Raw genomic sequence first — 16,937 nt, forward strand, 5'->3', positions numbered from 1 at the left:
AAACATACTGGCTGTGTAAGGTAAAGATGATATGAGTGGGGCATTGTCACTTAATCAGGAGTGTGAGGGAGCTTTGATCATTTCATGTGTTTCATAAGGCTACTCTAAATTAGCTTAATTTACACAACTGCAAGTGCACACTGCTCTGTCAGTCCAGGCTTGAACCTCAAGTCAAATGTCATTTCAAAAGTCAATACTGAGTCACATGTTGCTACATGTGTGATAAGTGCTCAATCCAATTTGGACAAACTTAACCTGAAACGATGCCTGGAAATCATCACTTCATTCAGTCCTTGAAAGATGTAAACCCATACAGTGCTCTCAGCAATACGAATTCAACCTACACTATATGATTAAAGTCCTTTTAAAACTGATTGTCGGGGCGTCAGTAGAGTAGTGAATAGTGCCGGCGCCACATGTACAGAGGCATTGCCTCGCTGCAGCGGCCGCGGGTTTGAATCCGGCTTGCGGCCCTTTGCTGCATGTCAGTCCCCTCTCTCTCTCTCTGTCTCTCCATTTCACTAACTGTCCTGTCATTAAAGGCAAAAAGCCCACAAAAATAACCTTAAAAAAAAACCCAACAAAAAACAACTGAGTGTCACAATCTGTAGCCATTGTATACATCAGGCATGTCCAAAGTCTGGCTCGGGGGCCAATAATGGTTCATGGGCCGATCTTAAACGGCCCCTGGCTTGTTGCTCAAAATATACTATATGTGGCCCACCACCAAATATTGGTTAATCAAGCAAGATCACTTTATGACAGTATCACAATGACAATGTGTTTTCATAAACAGACATTACATTACATAGACATTTCTGACAGGTAGCAGACATGGTCGCAGCAAAGAAGCCTAAAGTCAACAGCGAGGGCCGACGCTTTCAGGAGTGGTGAAAAGTTGAGCAAAGAGTTTCTTTCGTTGGTATGAATTCTATATAATTTGACAAAAGAAGCAGCTGTCCCTCAAGTATTTTCATATTATCTCATCTGCCCCCCCTGATACCCCTGGTCTAGGCTACATGATACAGTTCAGTACTGAGTACCTAAGTTGTAATAGCTACTCAAACACGTCTAACCTGGAAACTAAACATGCTGTAATAAGGTTACCTGCAATTAAGAATCAACAAGCTAAAACCCCAAACTACTTCAAAATCAGCATACTTGCAGGTCAAGGCAAACATTTTTTACTGCTTAGATCATCACCACTCTGTTAACCAAACAGTAACAGGAGCAGCCGAGCCAGCCAGATGTCTGCCTGCCTGCTTAGCACATCCACTAGCTTTACTACAGACTGCAATGACATGTGGCACAATTGTAGCATGATGCATGCCAGCTACATGTGTGCTGTCTTGGCATAGATCATTTTACCTTTCGGGGAAGTAAACAGTGAAATCAGAACAATTTGTCCACTGTGACAGTCTATGACAGCAGCCATATTTCAGTTACAGTGGAAGGACAGGACACTGTATGGCCAATCCTATTTCTGAAATGCCAATATCATCTACCACAACACTCAAAATGACATGAAGAATACATATTGCTCTGACATATGAAATGCATCATCACATGGGATTTCACTGTCTTACAAGAAGGACGTGCCAGCATTACCCAAATAGTCAAGACTGAAACTGCATCACTTGATAAATAACACGTCCTGTTTAGCTGGTTTACCTGTTGGTACAGTGATGTGCAGGAGGGTGAATAGAGAGACTAAAAAAATAGGTAATGAGAGGAAGCAGCTCCTACCTCCTTCTAAATAATAAAATGCTACCAGTGGTCCCACCAGCTTCCAGCAAGATTTAAAAAACGCTTCCTCAGGGCTGAAGCCCAGTTCTGATGCACTCCCTGAATGAACTGGCCAAGGAGGAGGAGGAGGAGGGGATACAGGGGGCGGAGGAGGAGGATAGCCAGGCCGGTATTCCAGAGATGTGATATACAGTAGCAAGCGGTCTTATGGAAACAGCGTCCTGCTGTACAGGCGAACAGCCTGGCTGTAGAGGATCAGAGCTGGTGGAGGAAGAGGAGGGAGCCCTGCTGCTGGAGGATGCAGCCAGCATTTAGTCCTTTGTGCGTTGTGTCAGCAAGGATTACCACCGTGGAGGAGGAGGAGGAGAGGAGAGGAGAGGAGAGGAGGGGGAAGAGGATAGCCAGGGAGAGCGGCTGCCCAACGAGCACCGCATTCAGGTCGACGTTCCCTTGCTCTCGCATAAAAACAGGCCAATGGGCTCTGCTCCGCATAGGACTCCTCTGATGCTATATTCCATCACCAAGGACGCGAGCGTCAGTAACCGGCGTGTGAAGCCGACACACTGTGTTTACTGATCAATATGTACGAACACATGCGCATCATGCTCTACATATGGATGTACAGTCCTCTCTTTCATAGCGTGCGGGGACAGCACTTGCTCTACTGCCAATGAGCAGACAAGCAGAGGACAGAGGGGAGGGGGGAGGGGCAATATGTTTTGGGGGGAGGGTCTGGGTGTTGTTATTTTTTTTTTTTTTTTTTTTTTGGATGTTCATGTGAGGGGGTGCTTAGGGAAAAGAAAAGGGGTGGGGCTGGAGGAGATTTTGATGAATGGGCACCTGCCATGAGCCTCATTTTTAGATGCAAGCTGGCTTGTGCAACTGCTGCTGGTGAGCTGGCAATACCAGCCCAGAGTCTCCTGCAGGCTCGAACAGGAAGGAGGAAAGAGGGAGACTGTGTGTGTGTGTGTCTCTTTCCTGATGCTTTCCTAGCCCTGAACAATACTCTTTAATGTGTCCACAGCTGTGGGAGATCCCAACAATATGGTTCCAAAAACGGGTATCCAGCCAAAACGGCATTCTGTTGATTCTGGCAAACACACATGAGTGTACAGCTGGTATCGCCAGGACATGAGAGGCCAAAGAATGAATGGGGGCTCAGGAAGTGGTTGAGACACAGCCTTATAATGAAGTTTATTATACCACTTTGCCATCTTGTAAACAAAGCTGCTGCTGTCTGTGTAATGGACTTGTTGGGTCTACATCACATAAAAGGGGGCATTCATTCATACAGCTCCTCTTCAAATAGACAGTGACACACACACACTCGAACATGGCTGTTATCAGACTGGGAAAACTGCTGAAATATGGCTGCTGCTTGGGAAACACAAAGCTTAGATGCTTTGATATATGGCTGCAAGGTGTGTCTGATCAACCAATCATTCTGGCAGGTAACCAAACATTGTTTGAAACCTATTGTATATTTTAATAGTAGAGGGAACATCAAACAAGGTTAGGACTGCAAAATCCAAGGAAACACTCTGTTCCTGTCCTGTGTACTCTGGCGTGGATAACTTGAGCAAGACATCCATACTCCTTGGCCTAAAGCCTATATCACCTGTGTCTTGTGAAGTCAGACATGACCACGACCATGATGGCAGGTCACCTTTTACCTTACTTGCATATAATATTAATCTAATCTGGACCTGCTGTATTCTTCCTGCCCCCTCACAAACTGCTGCCAAATACTCTCACAGAGATCAATGAAGTTTACTCAGTCTATATCGAACTGGATGACCCCCATGTGCTGATGCTCTCAGGGCAGCACAACACATTGCAACTCAAGCTGTCATCTTTGTAACTATTACAGGATTGGCTTGTGGCCAGAGGGCTGCTGGTCTGAATCCTTAGTCCAGCTAGGAAGATCTTGGGAGGGAAACAGGACACCAGTCGCTGTCTCCCTTCTTTAACTTGTGTGCGCCAAAAAATACATATATTTAAAAAACTAAATAGCAATGTGTCTTTCCAGAAATCATGACCTGGTTACTTAAAGAGAATCCACAGACCTTGTTGTGAGCAGTTTCATGTAGGAACAACTTTCTTTCTACAGAACTACACCCCCACCCGTACCACCAAGCAGAAGGGAGCGAGCAGCTAGTCATGGACAAGAGGCTCATGCACATGACAGCATGAGATGTAAACATTAATGGCGTCAGTAGAAAGAAAATACTTCCTACATGAAACTGCTCACAACAAGGTCTGTGGATTAAACTCAAGTTCTGAAATGTCAAAAAATCCTTTATTTTAAAACAGAACACTGGCCCATCAGTGTCACTGAGTAGAGATATAATGGATATGAAGGTGTTTTATTAATTACACGTTGTATAATTGAATCAGTATCAATGGTAGCCTGCTAAGACTCATGATCTTCAAAGAGTTTTAGAGGCTTTTCCACCCAAGGAGGAATTACGCTCCACTGGAAAGTTGACTAGCACAAAACAATCACATTTAAACCCAGTGGCTATTTGGCACAAATCCCGGTTTTTACAACCTCAGTCAAAGAACACTGGTTTTGGCCTGCAGCTAAGGAGACTGGTTACTGTGAAAATTGTCATCCTATTGTGGTGACAACTACTGTCAGGCTCCACATTGTAATATCATGCAGGTCTCTCAGCCAGACATGCCCTTCTCCTTTTAAATTTTAGTATGATAATTTTCTTACTTATCATACTGCATGTTTAAAAAGTGAGGGGAAAACCTAGTTGCATTCCTCAGTCAAACAAAAGGTTGCTAAAATCCCCAAGCTAGCTCCTGTACCTATTTTTGTCCTTGTGCTGCTGCAACATCCGAACTTCAAGATATAAATAAAAGTTCATATCTTATCTAATCTTAGCAACTTGCACCTGCAGTTATGGTTTCCATTATTTCTATTAAAAAAAGAATATGCCTAAAAAATGCCGAAGACGCAGAGTATGGAGGAATTCTGTAAACGTTACTTGCCTCTCAGTCTTTAACTGCTAAAAAGAAACACGTGCAGAAATGCGTACCAAGAATTTATGGGAAAAGGTCTATTCAGAGACCAAGAGACCAAGCACTAAACCACAAACAGACAAGAACAGGCCCCATACCACTGAGGGCTATTTTTGCACAGTGTATCTCCGAATTACCAACACATAGACGAACACAGAGGTAACACCTTTCCAAAAGTTATCTCAAGTGTGTACAAATCTTACCTTGAGAATTTCCACACAGTATTTTGCCCATTTCTTCTTAATTACAATCAACTGATAATTTCAGTGTCTCAAAACCACTAGTCATTTCTGTGATGTAAGCCAGCAAGCTGTGCTTTAGATTTGTGGAGTCAAGAGGGGACAACAAGACAAAGAAAGAGCAGATGACTGAATCTTTGCTCCAGAGTAGGTGTGGCTGAGGGCAATCCTGGCTATGCCCAGCTGCAGCCCCTGTGTGTGGCAGCTGCTGCTGAGCTCTGCTTCATCACTTCCAAATGGCCAGAAAGATGACAGGTGTAACGGGTTTAGGTCTTGTGTAACAGCCTCAGCTCCTCATAGAGCATAATGTCATAGTCCTAACATGTCAGTTCAGCATGTTGCAACTAGACTCACATCACTGATGAAAAGGATTTAAGGGTGCAGCTCATGTTCCCACACTTCTGTACTTTATATCAAGTCAAGTCAGGTGACAACTACTGCTCTGTAAAGTTCACACAGACAACTTGGCCAGTGCTGACATGTACAGTAAAACAATCATGACACCCCACTAGACAGCTAGCCGACGTTAGCTTACTTGCTAGTCAAATCACAGCCCAGACACTGCCTGTTTCTACCTAGACACAACGTCGTACCAAACGCCGTTCAAAATTTGCTAATTTAATGACTTTGCTTACTATGAGAGCACTTGTACGATGTAATGAAGGCATACTTTAAACGAATTGGTACACGAAACTCATCGGCTTCATCTGCAAACATAACCACCAGCATTTCTTCTTATAGCTCAAGTGTCAGTTTCTAAAATTAACACCTAACACATCAGGATAAGCTCGAGCTGCTTCCTGTCGCCCACAAATGCTATTTTGATTTAGGAACATCATTGACAGGCAAATTAACTGGACACGCCTCATCTTTATAGAAGTGAAACGCTGCTGAGAGGATAACATGCTTATATACTGTTAGCAAGATATGTGCTATAACCTAACAACACTCGAGGTTACATTAAATTGGCAACAATATGAACAGAATGCTGCGTGGCTTTATAACATGAGCGGAGGGTGAATTATGCTAGCTTGTCTGCCGTTGACGCTAGCTAGCTAACCCATGTTTGGCCATCCTTTATTGGTATAAAAAAAAACACAACTTCTTTCATGTTGTAGCTACTCACCGGGTCTCTGTCAGGGATGTTTACTTTGAGGTGACATATATTTCCATGTCGCTGTCCGCCGCCAACGTTGACATGGCTTGTTTTAGCACAAACAAGTATTTACTATATCGGATGGTTTTGCTGCACACAGCCATGACAACACGCCCATGCATTACGTCACAACGAATGCTGCCTTCATGTGCTCCTCGTACTAAACACAACAAATCCTGGATTCAACTGCCTTTATAGTTTCATTGACTTCAACTAGGTTTGATTTCAAGTCACCAGCTGCAGAAAAAAGTGTCTTCTCAGGTGGAGGTGCTTATGATTCGCTGATTTTTTTAATCAAATAAAATAAACGGTGTTTTGGGGGTAAATAGAAGCAGATTTATATTGCACGTGCATTTTCAGTGCAATACAAACGCAAAATGAAAGCAGCACAACACATTCTTCGTGGAAATATTTATCTAAAATAGTCCATAAGTCGTGAGCAGTTGCAAATAAGTATGTAACACCTCTTAATGATGCCGAGCAACAGAGGGAATCGGACGTGTTAAACAGCAGCCAGGAACCTGCCGGTGATTAACCTGTACCTAAAACACATCACCAAACAACATGATCAAAATCAGAATCATAATTGGAAATATATCCTGGTCTTGCAACAACCAGATTAGTGACCACATGATTTGCAGACCAACAACACAGATACATATAAAACAATCAAAACAACATCATCAAAAAATAGGCTAAATACTAGCAATAAAATAAAAAAGGAAGGAAAAATGAATCATGTTTTGTTCTTGAAGCAACCAGATAAGTGACCACTTTGCACACTAAAATTAAGAAACTGAATGTATGGTCATATGCAAACTCAAAGTGTCTAGCTACGGGAGACCTCTCATCCCTATTTCTGATGCTACTCTTAAGCTCACATATCATAATTCTCAATTCCCTTTCAGTATTACCCACATAGAAAAATCCACAAGGACATCTCAGGAGTTGAACCCCACATGTGGTCCAACACATGCATCTACAACTGATTTTATTTTTTCATTTTAATTATTTATTTTTTTGCATGTGTCAAGATGTGAAATGGTCCCCTTTGATCATGGCATTACAATGCACACAGTTTCAACTAGTACATTTCTCAGGGAGAGAGAGCTTTAAAAATGTGTAGGCCTTCATTCCACAGCTCTCTGCTGATGACAGATGCAATTTCATATGTACAATTTGATTTCTCTTCTTACTCTGCAGCATACTTGGAAGGCTACAAACAGAGGCAGCATACTCACTATGAATTACTGCATTAATGAGCACTTAAGTATAAGCACGTAAAGATAACCATGTCAACAATAACCGCTGTATATTATCCCCAAAACAATTCCTTAATAGACTGGACTCCATATACGATATAACTTGTGCTCTAGTATACAGGAATATAGTAGGTTATAAGTTGTAATTAACTGTAATTAATTATTAATTTGCAATTTGCAAATGTGAAATTTAAAAACCTACAAAAATCAAACAAGAAAACAAAATGACCTGTAACCTATTCAGTAGAGTTGTCTTTTTACGGGAGGACGTATATAAAAACTGCATGAAAACGCATCACAGTTCCCCACATCATCACCTGCAGTCAGGTCTTTGTCGGGCCCCTGGTGGCTGTGGGGCCTTCAACAGTCAGCCGTTCAGTTGTCTCTCATGCCTCAGGCCTGATTCTGTCTTCCATTTCTCATCATGTTAAATGAACTCCAGGTGTTACATTATTGTCTGCAAGGAGTCACAGGGTCAAACAGCTAAATGACTGTTCATAGCAGCCACAGCTACAATTACATTTCAGATAATGATCATGTTATTAATATATGTATATTCTAAAACACAGACAAAGACTGATGTGAACTTGTTTATTAGAATTTTAATTAACTATGTACAATATTTACAACATGGGAGTGGCAATTTCTGATTTCCAACTCAGCCGCCCCACGTGTCTTAGGGCTATGGGTGGAGACATGAGCACCCACACAGATGCGGTGAGATGTAGGTAATTATTAAAATGAAGCCTCTCAACAGAAGCTTATTAAAGTATTGGAGACCAAATGTAGGCCCAGCACTGTAAACAATGGTGATTTTCCAAAGGCAGTGAATGAGTGAAGGAGGATGAGTGGGACACACTGCACGGATTCTATGCAAAGTAATAAATTATTAAATCAAAGTTACACACTGAAATGTCAGATAAGGATATGGCTTCTTTACTTTTTGCTTCATTTCAAAACAAGTTTCCTCAGAAGGTGTTACGTGTATTAGGGCGTTTCTAAGAGACAGCAGGATGAAATAAACAATCATATACTGTATATTACAAGGGAGTAACATGGTCTTACTTGTGCTCTACAGTTGTGGTGTGTAGCTTAATAAAATTAATACAAATGTATGAACTGATTTAATAATACAAGTTTTAATTTAACAAATAATTAGCCCTGACAGTTAAACTAATGGTTCTAACACCACAAATAAGGCATTTAACAGGAATTACACAGAGCCTGCAAAGGTGTCTGTGCAGTTAGCTGAATGGTTGTCCAATACTGCCCCCTGCTGACAAAAACCATGCTACATGAATCCAGAGTTTGTGAAAGTACTTTTTAATGCAGATTGATCCATTGAAAAAATGTCCTCTTACATTATGGGCTACTTCATCAATGTTGAGTCAAATAAAAAGTCTTCCTTTGATTGAAAAACAACAGGAAAAAAGGGAGATGGCAAGTTGTGTGTCAAGTCACAGGTGGAATGTAACAAAGAAATAAAATCCTATTCCTGTTGCCTGTGTAAATGAATATGCAGGTCTGTGGTTGTGGTTGTAGCTTGATGACTCAGTGAAACTAGGGCCTACATTTTAACATAATTTCTTTTTCATAAGGTCCACAAATGCATTTAATAATCCATCTGACCTGTCTGACAGCCATTACACTTTTTACAGTGTAATTCAAAAACGCTGTCCTTTAATCTTATGTCAAATTGCTCACTTGCATGTGATATTTGTTCAGGCGGCACGAAAAGTTAACTTTGACCCAAAGGAACACATGGGACATCAACGTCAGTGAGTTTTATTATCCAATGAAATACTATTTGGCTCTCCAAAGAAAAAAAAGAAATCACAATGGACAAATTAACAGCATGTACCTTGCACAGAAGAAAATGTTGAGAATATGACAACAATGGTTTGATGTTTTTAGGTATCAGTGTTGTGTTGTGTCTTTAAGAACAACAAATATGGCAACTGTAGGTTTAGTGTCCGTCATTAGATGATGAAAATGTTGCCTACCTCTACAAAATGACACCAACACTTCTTTTACCAACACATTACAGCAGGCTTAATACTGAAAAAATACACCTGATTACGCCTTCAGTGTCACAGAGGAGGACCTAAACTAAATCTCTGTTTGACATATAAATATGACAATAAATTAAAGCCAATGAAAGCCCTCAGGTTGCTTCGTACAAATACAAAGAGGTACATAAAACTAGTCTGTATTAAAAGAACAAAATTTGAAATATCAAACCTAATTAATCACAATGATGGCAAGCTGCCAGGAGGTGCCAGAATTATCCCAAACACGTAGAAAAGTCCCATCAGGAGGTTTAGCTTGGCCGTCTTCTGGGGGATCTTGGCGTAGCATCGGCTGCGGAACTGCTTCTCCAGGGGGAAGGCCATGGGCAGTGTGAGCAGAGGCAGCGCCATGCTGATGGTGTAACGGGTGGCGAGGATGCAGAAGAGCACGTAGGGGACGAATAGCAGGAGGTTGTAGAGGACGTAGGACAGCGTGGGGCCTATGAGGATGGCCAGGGTGACGATGCCCGCCTGCTTGTCAGAGTCCATGTCTCTGGTGTTGTTGCTGTGGAGGATAGCTTCCGTGTTGAGGGCCAGCGGGACGGCGTACACCAGAGGGAGTGCAGACAGGTAGCCAACCTGCACCGCGTGGGAAAACATGACCGCCAGTGGGCCGAATGTGATGAGGATTACCACGTCTCCCAGGGCCACGTATTTGAGGCCGATGCCTGGGAAAAGAGTGAACAGGAGCCACATTTAATCTTTGAATAACTGTGGTGTTATCAAATCCCAAAAGTACAAATGTATAGCAGCATGTTTTCACCTTCTCATTCATACTGTCTGGTTCCATATGTGCATATCAGGGAAGTCAACTGTAGTATGGATCAAGCATAGAAAACACTGGATCCTACATGTCTCATAATGCATCAAGTACCTTTTCATTTGGCCTGGTAAACTTTCAAACTCCTCTCCCTCAGGTTGTAACACAGGTTTTATATATTATATTTGTAGTCTAAAAGACAAACTACATAGAAATTAATGCATGTAACTCATTGGTTTGTGGACTCCTGTTTTGAAGCATCAAGTCTGGCATTTTGGCTGTTGCCATGTTGGTTTTTTGGAGCCAGAGGCGACCTGAAGTGACCGTATTTGGACGAGAGGGTGGAGCTGGAGAGGAGCAAGGTGTGGATCTGACTGAGAGCCTGAGGTGACACCGCCTGTAGCAGCCAGCCTGTCACTCAGAGCTGCCACACCCTTAATAATGTGTGCCTGTAAGCTTTAATAAAACGTGAATAAGCGAGTTATACAAAAATCTACCCCCCTACAGTTGTCATGAACAGGGAAAGTAGCTATAGAGACCAAAACTGTGTAGCAGCAGGCTGCACTCATGTTTATTTCTGGCGTAATGTTGGGCATTACAACATGGGGGTCTATGGGGATTGACTCACTTCTGGAGCCTGCCTCAAGTGGCCCTCAAGGACCTGCAGTTTTTGGCACTCCTCATGTTGGCTTCATTTTTCCGTCCCAGAGATTGCAGCTTGCTTAAAGCTGAAGCTGAGATGACCTTCATGGCATCCATAGGGTTATTTTCTCAGACTTAACTATTTTCACAAGATGAGTAGCACCAGTAAAACTGTCCTTTATGTGTATCTGTGACAGTAGATTTCCCCTCACTGTACTTTTCTTTATCTACATGAGGAAAACACTTTTAAGTAAATACACACCAAAACAATATTGGGCTGAATCACAAAGTGTGGCTGTGACAAAAAAAGAACATCCCATCATTTAAACATGTTGCAGGATTCTCCCTGTTTTGCTAAATGAGATTCTGATGGAAGATGTGCACTGAACACTTGGCCATTCATAGGGAGTGATGAATCGACGTTCATTCAGAAATGTAACACATCAGTGTCATGTTTGAAAAACACACTGACTGCCTTAAAGTGACAGTTCACCCAAACCCTAACATAAGGCGCGTGTAGCTCAGCTGGTAGGGTTGGTGATTAAACACAACGGAACAGTTGATGCTGACATCTGCTAAATGCACAATAAACATTTCTCAAATACTAAACCTTGAAACATAGAACCCAAACTTGTGCATGGATAAATAAGTGATTTTTTTTTAATATTTGGAGTCAGTGGACCATTCTCTGTCCAATAAAACAAGTTCATCGGTGTTTGTTTTTCTGACCTCTGGTAACCACATGTGACAGCAACAACTTTCCTGGCATCATAAGCAAGTTGCTATTTTACAATCAATAACCTTTTGGACCTGACGCTACTAACATGCAGTTGTGCCTAGTGTGGTTTAAAGAAGCTGGATGTGACATTCAGAGCATTGATATGAGACCATATATGAGCCACCAATAACGTCACGCTCCTTCTGTCTTCTTTGTTGTCATAGACCATCCAGCCAAGTGTCCGTGTTGTTGCATGTGAGCCCCTGAATGCGTTTCCCACTGGCTAGCTAATCGCTGCCCCTCTGCACTGTGATTACTGATTATGCTGCTGACTTCCTGACCCACCGTGGCAAGATGGTGTTGTTGTGGAAGTGTAACGTCCCCACTCCAGTCTCCTTTAAACATAAGGTGTGTGTGTGTGTGTGTGTGTTTGCTTTTAATGACTGGGGCCGCAGATGATGAAGTGAGGCAGCAATCCAAGAGATTCACGTTAATATTTTACTCACCTCCAGTGTATAAAAAAGAGCTGGACAGTCCCCCGAAGTAAATAAGAGCTAGGTGCTCCAGTCTAAGTGTAGACAGGAAATAGAGCAGAGTGGCACACAAGCACCCCAAAGAATATAACAACGCTCCAAACATGACAACATCCTGCGGTGCCAGGATTTCATCCACCAGAGTCCTATCGTCGCTCTTCTTGTGGTCAATCCCTTTGGAGAAGTCATAGTAGGTGTTTACGAGGTTGCCCGCCCCGTGGACTAAAAGGACCGTCACCGCACACACCATCAGGATGACCAAGTCCACGGAGCCCTCCAGTTTGTACGCCAAGGCGCTGCCGAGGGCCACGGGTGTGAGCGAGGCACTGAAGCTCCACGGTCTCAGTGCGAGCACGTAGGCCGCACACTTTTGCCTCACATCTGAAGCAACGCGGGCCATCCTCGACCTGTGGTTTGTGCCTGGAGGATGACTGACCAAGTTATTCAGGCTAGTCTGCCATTGTTGGCCATTGTGACCGTTTGATCCAGCCAATATTAATGTTTCTGCCCTGCTTTGTTTCTGCTCATTGGCCATTCCTCTGCAAGGGGTGTAGAGTACCAGCAAAGTTCCCAAATGTCAGTCTGGTGTTCCTGTAATATTAAAAACATAAAAAAAACATTACAAGACAGTTGACGGTGCAAAAAAACAACAACACAGCTTTGACAAGAAATTTTAACAGTTCTCTTGTATAAAACAGGGCTAAGGAACAATTTTTAAACTAAATGAAATGTCCTATATGTGGAAAGGAATTCCTGATCTAAATCAGGAGACTACAAGCCATGTTTTATATTGTAAGGTCACATTCTTTAGTGACCACAGAAGAGTTTGGCATACTTTGTAAAATAAAAATAGGGTTACATTATGTTTATATTTCCCAATATAATATGCTTATCTATGGTATTGAAAGAAAAAAGCAAGTGGACAGAGAATTTTACCTGTGCACGCATCTCCTCTACTCTTCCACTGTCAAACGTTATACACATACCACCGTTAAAAACATGGTTTCCAGTTTAGATTCCAGTAAAGTATTTGTTCACCAACAAGTACCCTGCTGTTATCATTAATTCAAAGGTTGCTGTAACTGATTATAATAATAATAGCAGCATGCTAATAATTGTGTCACTCATTGTGTACTTGCGGGCAGTGATACCTAAAATGTATGTTAACACAGAATGAGTATTTTTGGGTTTACTGCTGTATGTGTATTGTTGGTCTTTTGGAGAACCAAAGGTGGGTATGCAAGTTGTATTTAATATATTTGGTACCCCTAAAATTGTTCCCCAGCATCCCCCCCCATTTAAAATGATCTAGATCCACCACTGCAAAGATCACAGATAATATAATATTTCCATAAAGTTACTTGATACTTATTTAGCATACATAATCAAACGATTTAAGACTCTTCCAGGACCTGCAGACGCCCTGTTAATTATATGTCAATTATCTTACAAAGTATGAGTATTAACTGCATGACAAATAGAGGTACTACAGCAGATCTGTTAATGATCCCAGCAGGCCCAGGGGGTAGAGGGGGAAAAGTCATGTATAGCTGCTGACAATGAAACAAGTAACACTACAGTAAGAGTCCTGCCTGACACTCAGAGTAAAGTGGGTGTTGTCGAAGCCGGACAAACAGTAGCTAAGTGTTTAGCTTTCCAATACACGTGGCATTTCATTAAATACCACTTACACACACATGCCGGAGAAACTAACGTGGCCCAACACCCGCCACCTCGATAAGAGCACCGTACCCGAGAGGGGCAAACCACATCGCACTAACTACTGAGATTATGGGATTAAAGCTAACTGGTTAGCCACGGAGCTAGCGCCTCTGAGAAGGGACAGAGAGGAGGAAATGTCTGACAGTGGTTCCTACCTGTTATGTCTTCAACATCCGACACAAACTGGGCTTCTCTCCGCTTACAAACATATTTCTGTGCCCGCTGAGCCAGGTACAGTAAGAGGCAGCGACATATCTTACGTGTCAACTTCGAGGGTATTTGACTGGTTGGCAACTGTGAACCCTGCTGCACCTGACGGGCGCCATTTCCTCCGCCAGGAGTGCAACTTCGTATAGAGGTCAAGGAAACTGCTTCTCATACAATGGTTCCGACTAGCATTTTATTCCTTCCTTCCTTTGGAGACTTCGGCACAACACGAAAAATAATACAATAATAAAAACATATATATTCACTTTATGGCGAAACATTAAATACAGTACCATAATAGATTATAATAGTTACTTCGCAGACCATTAAAATGTGATCTTGATTTAATTTTGAAAAAAATATCAAATAACATCATATTTTTATTTTTTATTTTGTGTTGTTGTTGTTGTTGTTCTTCTTCTTCTTCTTCTTATTATTATTATATTTTAATTATCATTATTACCTTTTTTTCTTTTATTTTCTTTTATGTTTATGAATAATGTTTTCTTTAATATGGTTCTACAAACTTGTGATTTGTCATTTTTTCTAAAGCATAAGAAGCATATTTGAATATATATATATATATATATATATATATATATATATATATATATATATATATATATATATATTAATAATTCATTCTGTGTTGTATTTTCAAATATTCAGTAGCCTATATAATAGCCTCTGAAAACCTAGCAATGAAAAGGATTTAATCTGCATAGATCATACTTCATATGTTCATTACAGCTGCAAATAACAACTGTTTTCATTGTCATTAAACTGTTAATTGTTTTCTTGATTCATCAGTTAGTTGTTTGTTCTACAAAATGTCAGAGTATGGTGAAAATGATTGTTTCCTAAAACCTGAGATGATGTCTTCAAATATCTTGCTTGGTCCACAACCCAAAGATACTACTTTACTGACTTTACTGTCATGGAGGAGTAAAGACTCCAGGAAATATTCACATTTAAGAAGCTGGGATCAGAGAATTTTGACTTTTTCTTTCCTTATAGAAATACTCAAACCCATCAATTGATTATAAAATTAGCTGGTGATGAATTTAATAGTTGACAACTAATTAATTAATCATTGCAGCTCTAATGTTCATAGCTAAGTAGGGCCCTGTTTCCACCCATCCAAGCTCTCTGTGAAGACATGAACAAATAATAAAAAAGTGATGAGATAAGAAAAAAATACGATTAAATCTTTTATGAACCAAAACCTGTGCCAGAATGATAGCCCAAGTTCCAAGGTCCAACTTCATACAGCCAAAGCTGAACTATAACACCGCCATGTTGCTACCAAATAGTGAACCTATTCAAAATAGCTGATGCATAATGGCACACATATCTAGGCTTTTAATGGAATGACAAGTGCAATTTCTTTCTTTCAACAAATAGAAACTGTCAGAAGATACTAATGAAGAGGTGGTGCAACTGCAACATCCCTGCATGCAGGTACAGTGCAGTTTAATGTAGCAGTGATTTGCCCACACTCCATCTCTAAAAGGGTGGACGTTGCCAACATGAAGCAATATAGCTAGTGTTTTGGATACAGTGATGTATCTCACAACCTGTTATCATTATCAAGCAAACAAGAAATCACTTTATCTCTAAGTCTGGGTAGGTTATAGCTACTGGTTCATAAGTATAAATCTTTGCTGAAAAACATTTTATTTTTTATTTTAATGTGCACAGGAATTTAGGACAAAGACTGCAACCGTGCTTCTTGGCTGCTATAAATTAACTAAAAAAAACACTGGTTTATTATTTCTTGAGAGGTTGATAGGCGCAGGTGGAACTAATATTGTTAAAGATATCTCTATTTCATATACATAAGCCAAACCAAGGAGTCACATGCACAATACCAGAACCCTGGGACTGATATAATGATATGCAGCCACCGCTAATGATATTGATTACACCTGTGCTTCTCTTACAATCACATGTCCAAATGTCTGCTGTCAAAAATGATTACCACTAGTTTATTATAAGCATCAGCTGTGTTGGATCTTTCAGCTTTGATTTGATCTGGTATTCTTAATCATCAGACTAAAAAGGGAAGCTCAAGCAAGATTGTACAGAAAAGCAGCAAAAGATCACACACTGTATTGCTCTGTGCTGACAATATTTTTACACACATAAACATGTTAATGTCATGGTCACACTGTAGGGCACCAGATTGCAGTTACTGTTTTAGGGACCTGATTATGTAAGTGCTTGGGGGATGAGTCCTAAAACCTGGAAATGAGTTTGCATTTTTGCACTCCCAGTTCCCTCTTCACAAAGTCAGAGGGCTTTTTTTGAACGGATTTTAGTCAGATGCCTAAAATAAGGTGTGTGATTAACACAAGCTTAAGAGACTTTGACGTTTTGCTCTGCGACATAAGATATGTCAGTAAATACCTGACTCAAGAAGTCTGAAGCCTTTAAGTTTAAGTTTATTTACTTTATTAATCCCCCTGAGGAGAAATTCAATGTTTTCACTCTTGCTTGTCAATTACACACAGGTCCGAAAGACACACACATGCACAAACAGGACCTATACATGCACAAAGTGGAGAGATGTCAGAGTGAGGGGGCTGCCCTTGGTGAGGCGCCCCGAGCGATTGGGGGATTCGGTGCCTTGCTCAAGGGCACCTCGGCAGTGCCCAGGAGGTGAAATGGCCCCTCTCCAGCCACCAGTCCACGCTCCATATTTTTGGTCCAGACGGGGACTCGAGCTGGCCACCCTCCAGTTCCCAACTCAAGTCCCTATGGACTGAGCTACTGCCGCCCCATGTCTTAAAAAAGTAGTTGCTAACAATTGGGTACATGAGACTACAGAATGTCATCACACTGAACACTGCT

At 41.3% G+C, this 16,937-nt stretch overlaps 2 protein-coding genes across 4 annotated transcripts in view; both read right to left on the reverse strand.

Annotated features, from left to right (window-relative positions):
- The window catches only part of mib2 (MIB E3 ubiquitin protein ligase 2), a 50,538-nt gene extending 44,243 nt beyond the window's left edge, over positions 1-6,295 (reverse strand). The window contains exon 1 of one of the 3 annotated variants that reach the window (XM_033628754.2): positions 6,142-6,295. The gene's annotated coding sequence lies outside the window, so the exon portion shown is untranslated. Of the gene's footprint in view, positions 1-1,671; positions 1,898-6,141 lie in introns of those variants that run through there. The other 2 variants (XM_078170213.1, XM_078170212.1) reach the window with 2 other exon arrangements.
- Positions 6,296-9,202: 2,907 nt separating this feature from the next.
- ubiad1 (UbiA prenyltransferase domain containing 1) lies at positions 9,203-14,214 on the reverse strand. The gene is made up of 3 exons (XM_033628006.2): positions 14,033-14,214; positions 12,129-12,746; positions 9,203-10,170 (listed from the first exon to the last, which is right to left on the reverse strand). The coding sequence occupies exons 2-3, from the start codon at positions 12,688-12,690 to the stop codon at positions 9,683-9,685; spliced, it is 1,050 nt and encodes a 349-aa protein (XP_033483897.1). The 5' UTR covers positions 12,691-12,746; positions 14,033-14,214; the 3' UTR covers positions 9,203-9,682.
- Positions 14,215-16,937: the final 2,723 nt, after the last annotated feature.

Source organism: Epinephelus lanceolatus, chromosome 8 (genome assembly GCF_041903045.1).
Source record: "Epinephelus lanceolatus isolate andai-2023 chromosome 8, ASM4190304v1, whole genome shotgun sequence".
Lineage (NCBI taxonomy): Eukaryota > Metazoa > Chordata > Actinopteri > Perciformes > Serranidae > Epinephelus > Epinephelus lanceolatus.

What these genes read in the sequence shown, in the direction of transcription:
- ubiad1 (XM_033628006.2), bottom strand. Translation starts at nt 12,690, where the DNA reads ATGGCCAATGAGCAGAAACAAAGCAGGGCAGAAACATTAATATTGGCT. An exon ending in CTCTTTTTTATACACTGGAG is followed by an intron (nt 10,171 to 12,128) that starts GTGAGTAAAATA and finishes CTCTTTTCCCAG; the next exon opens with GCATCGGCCTCAAATACGTG.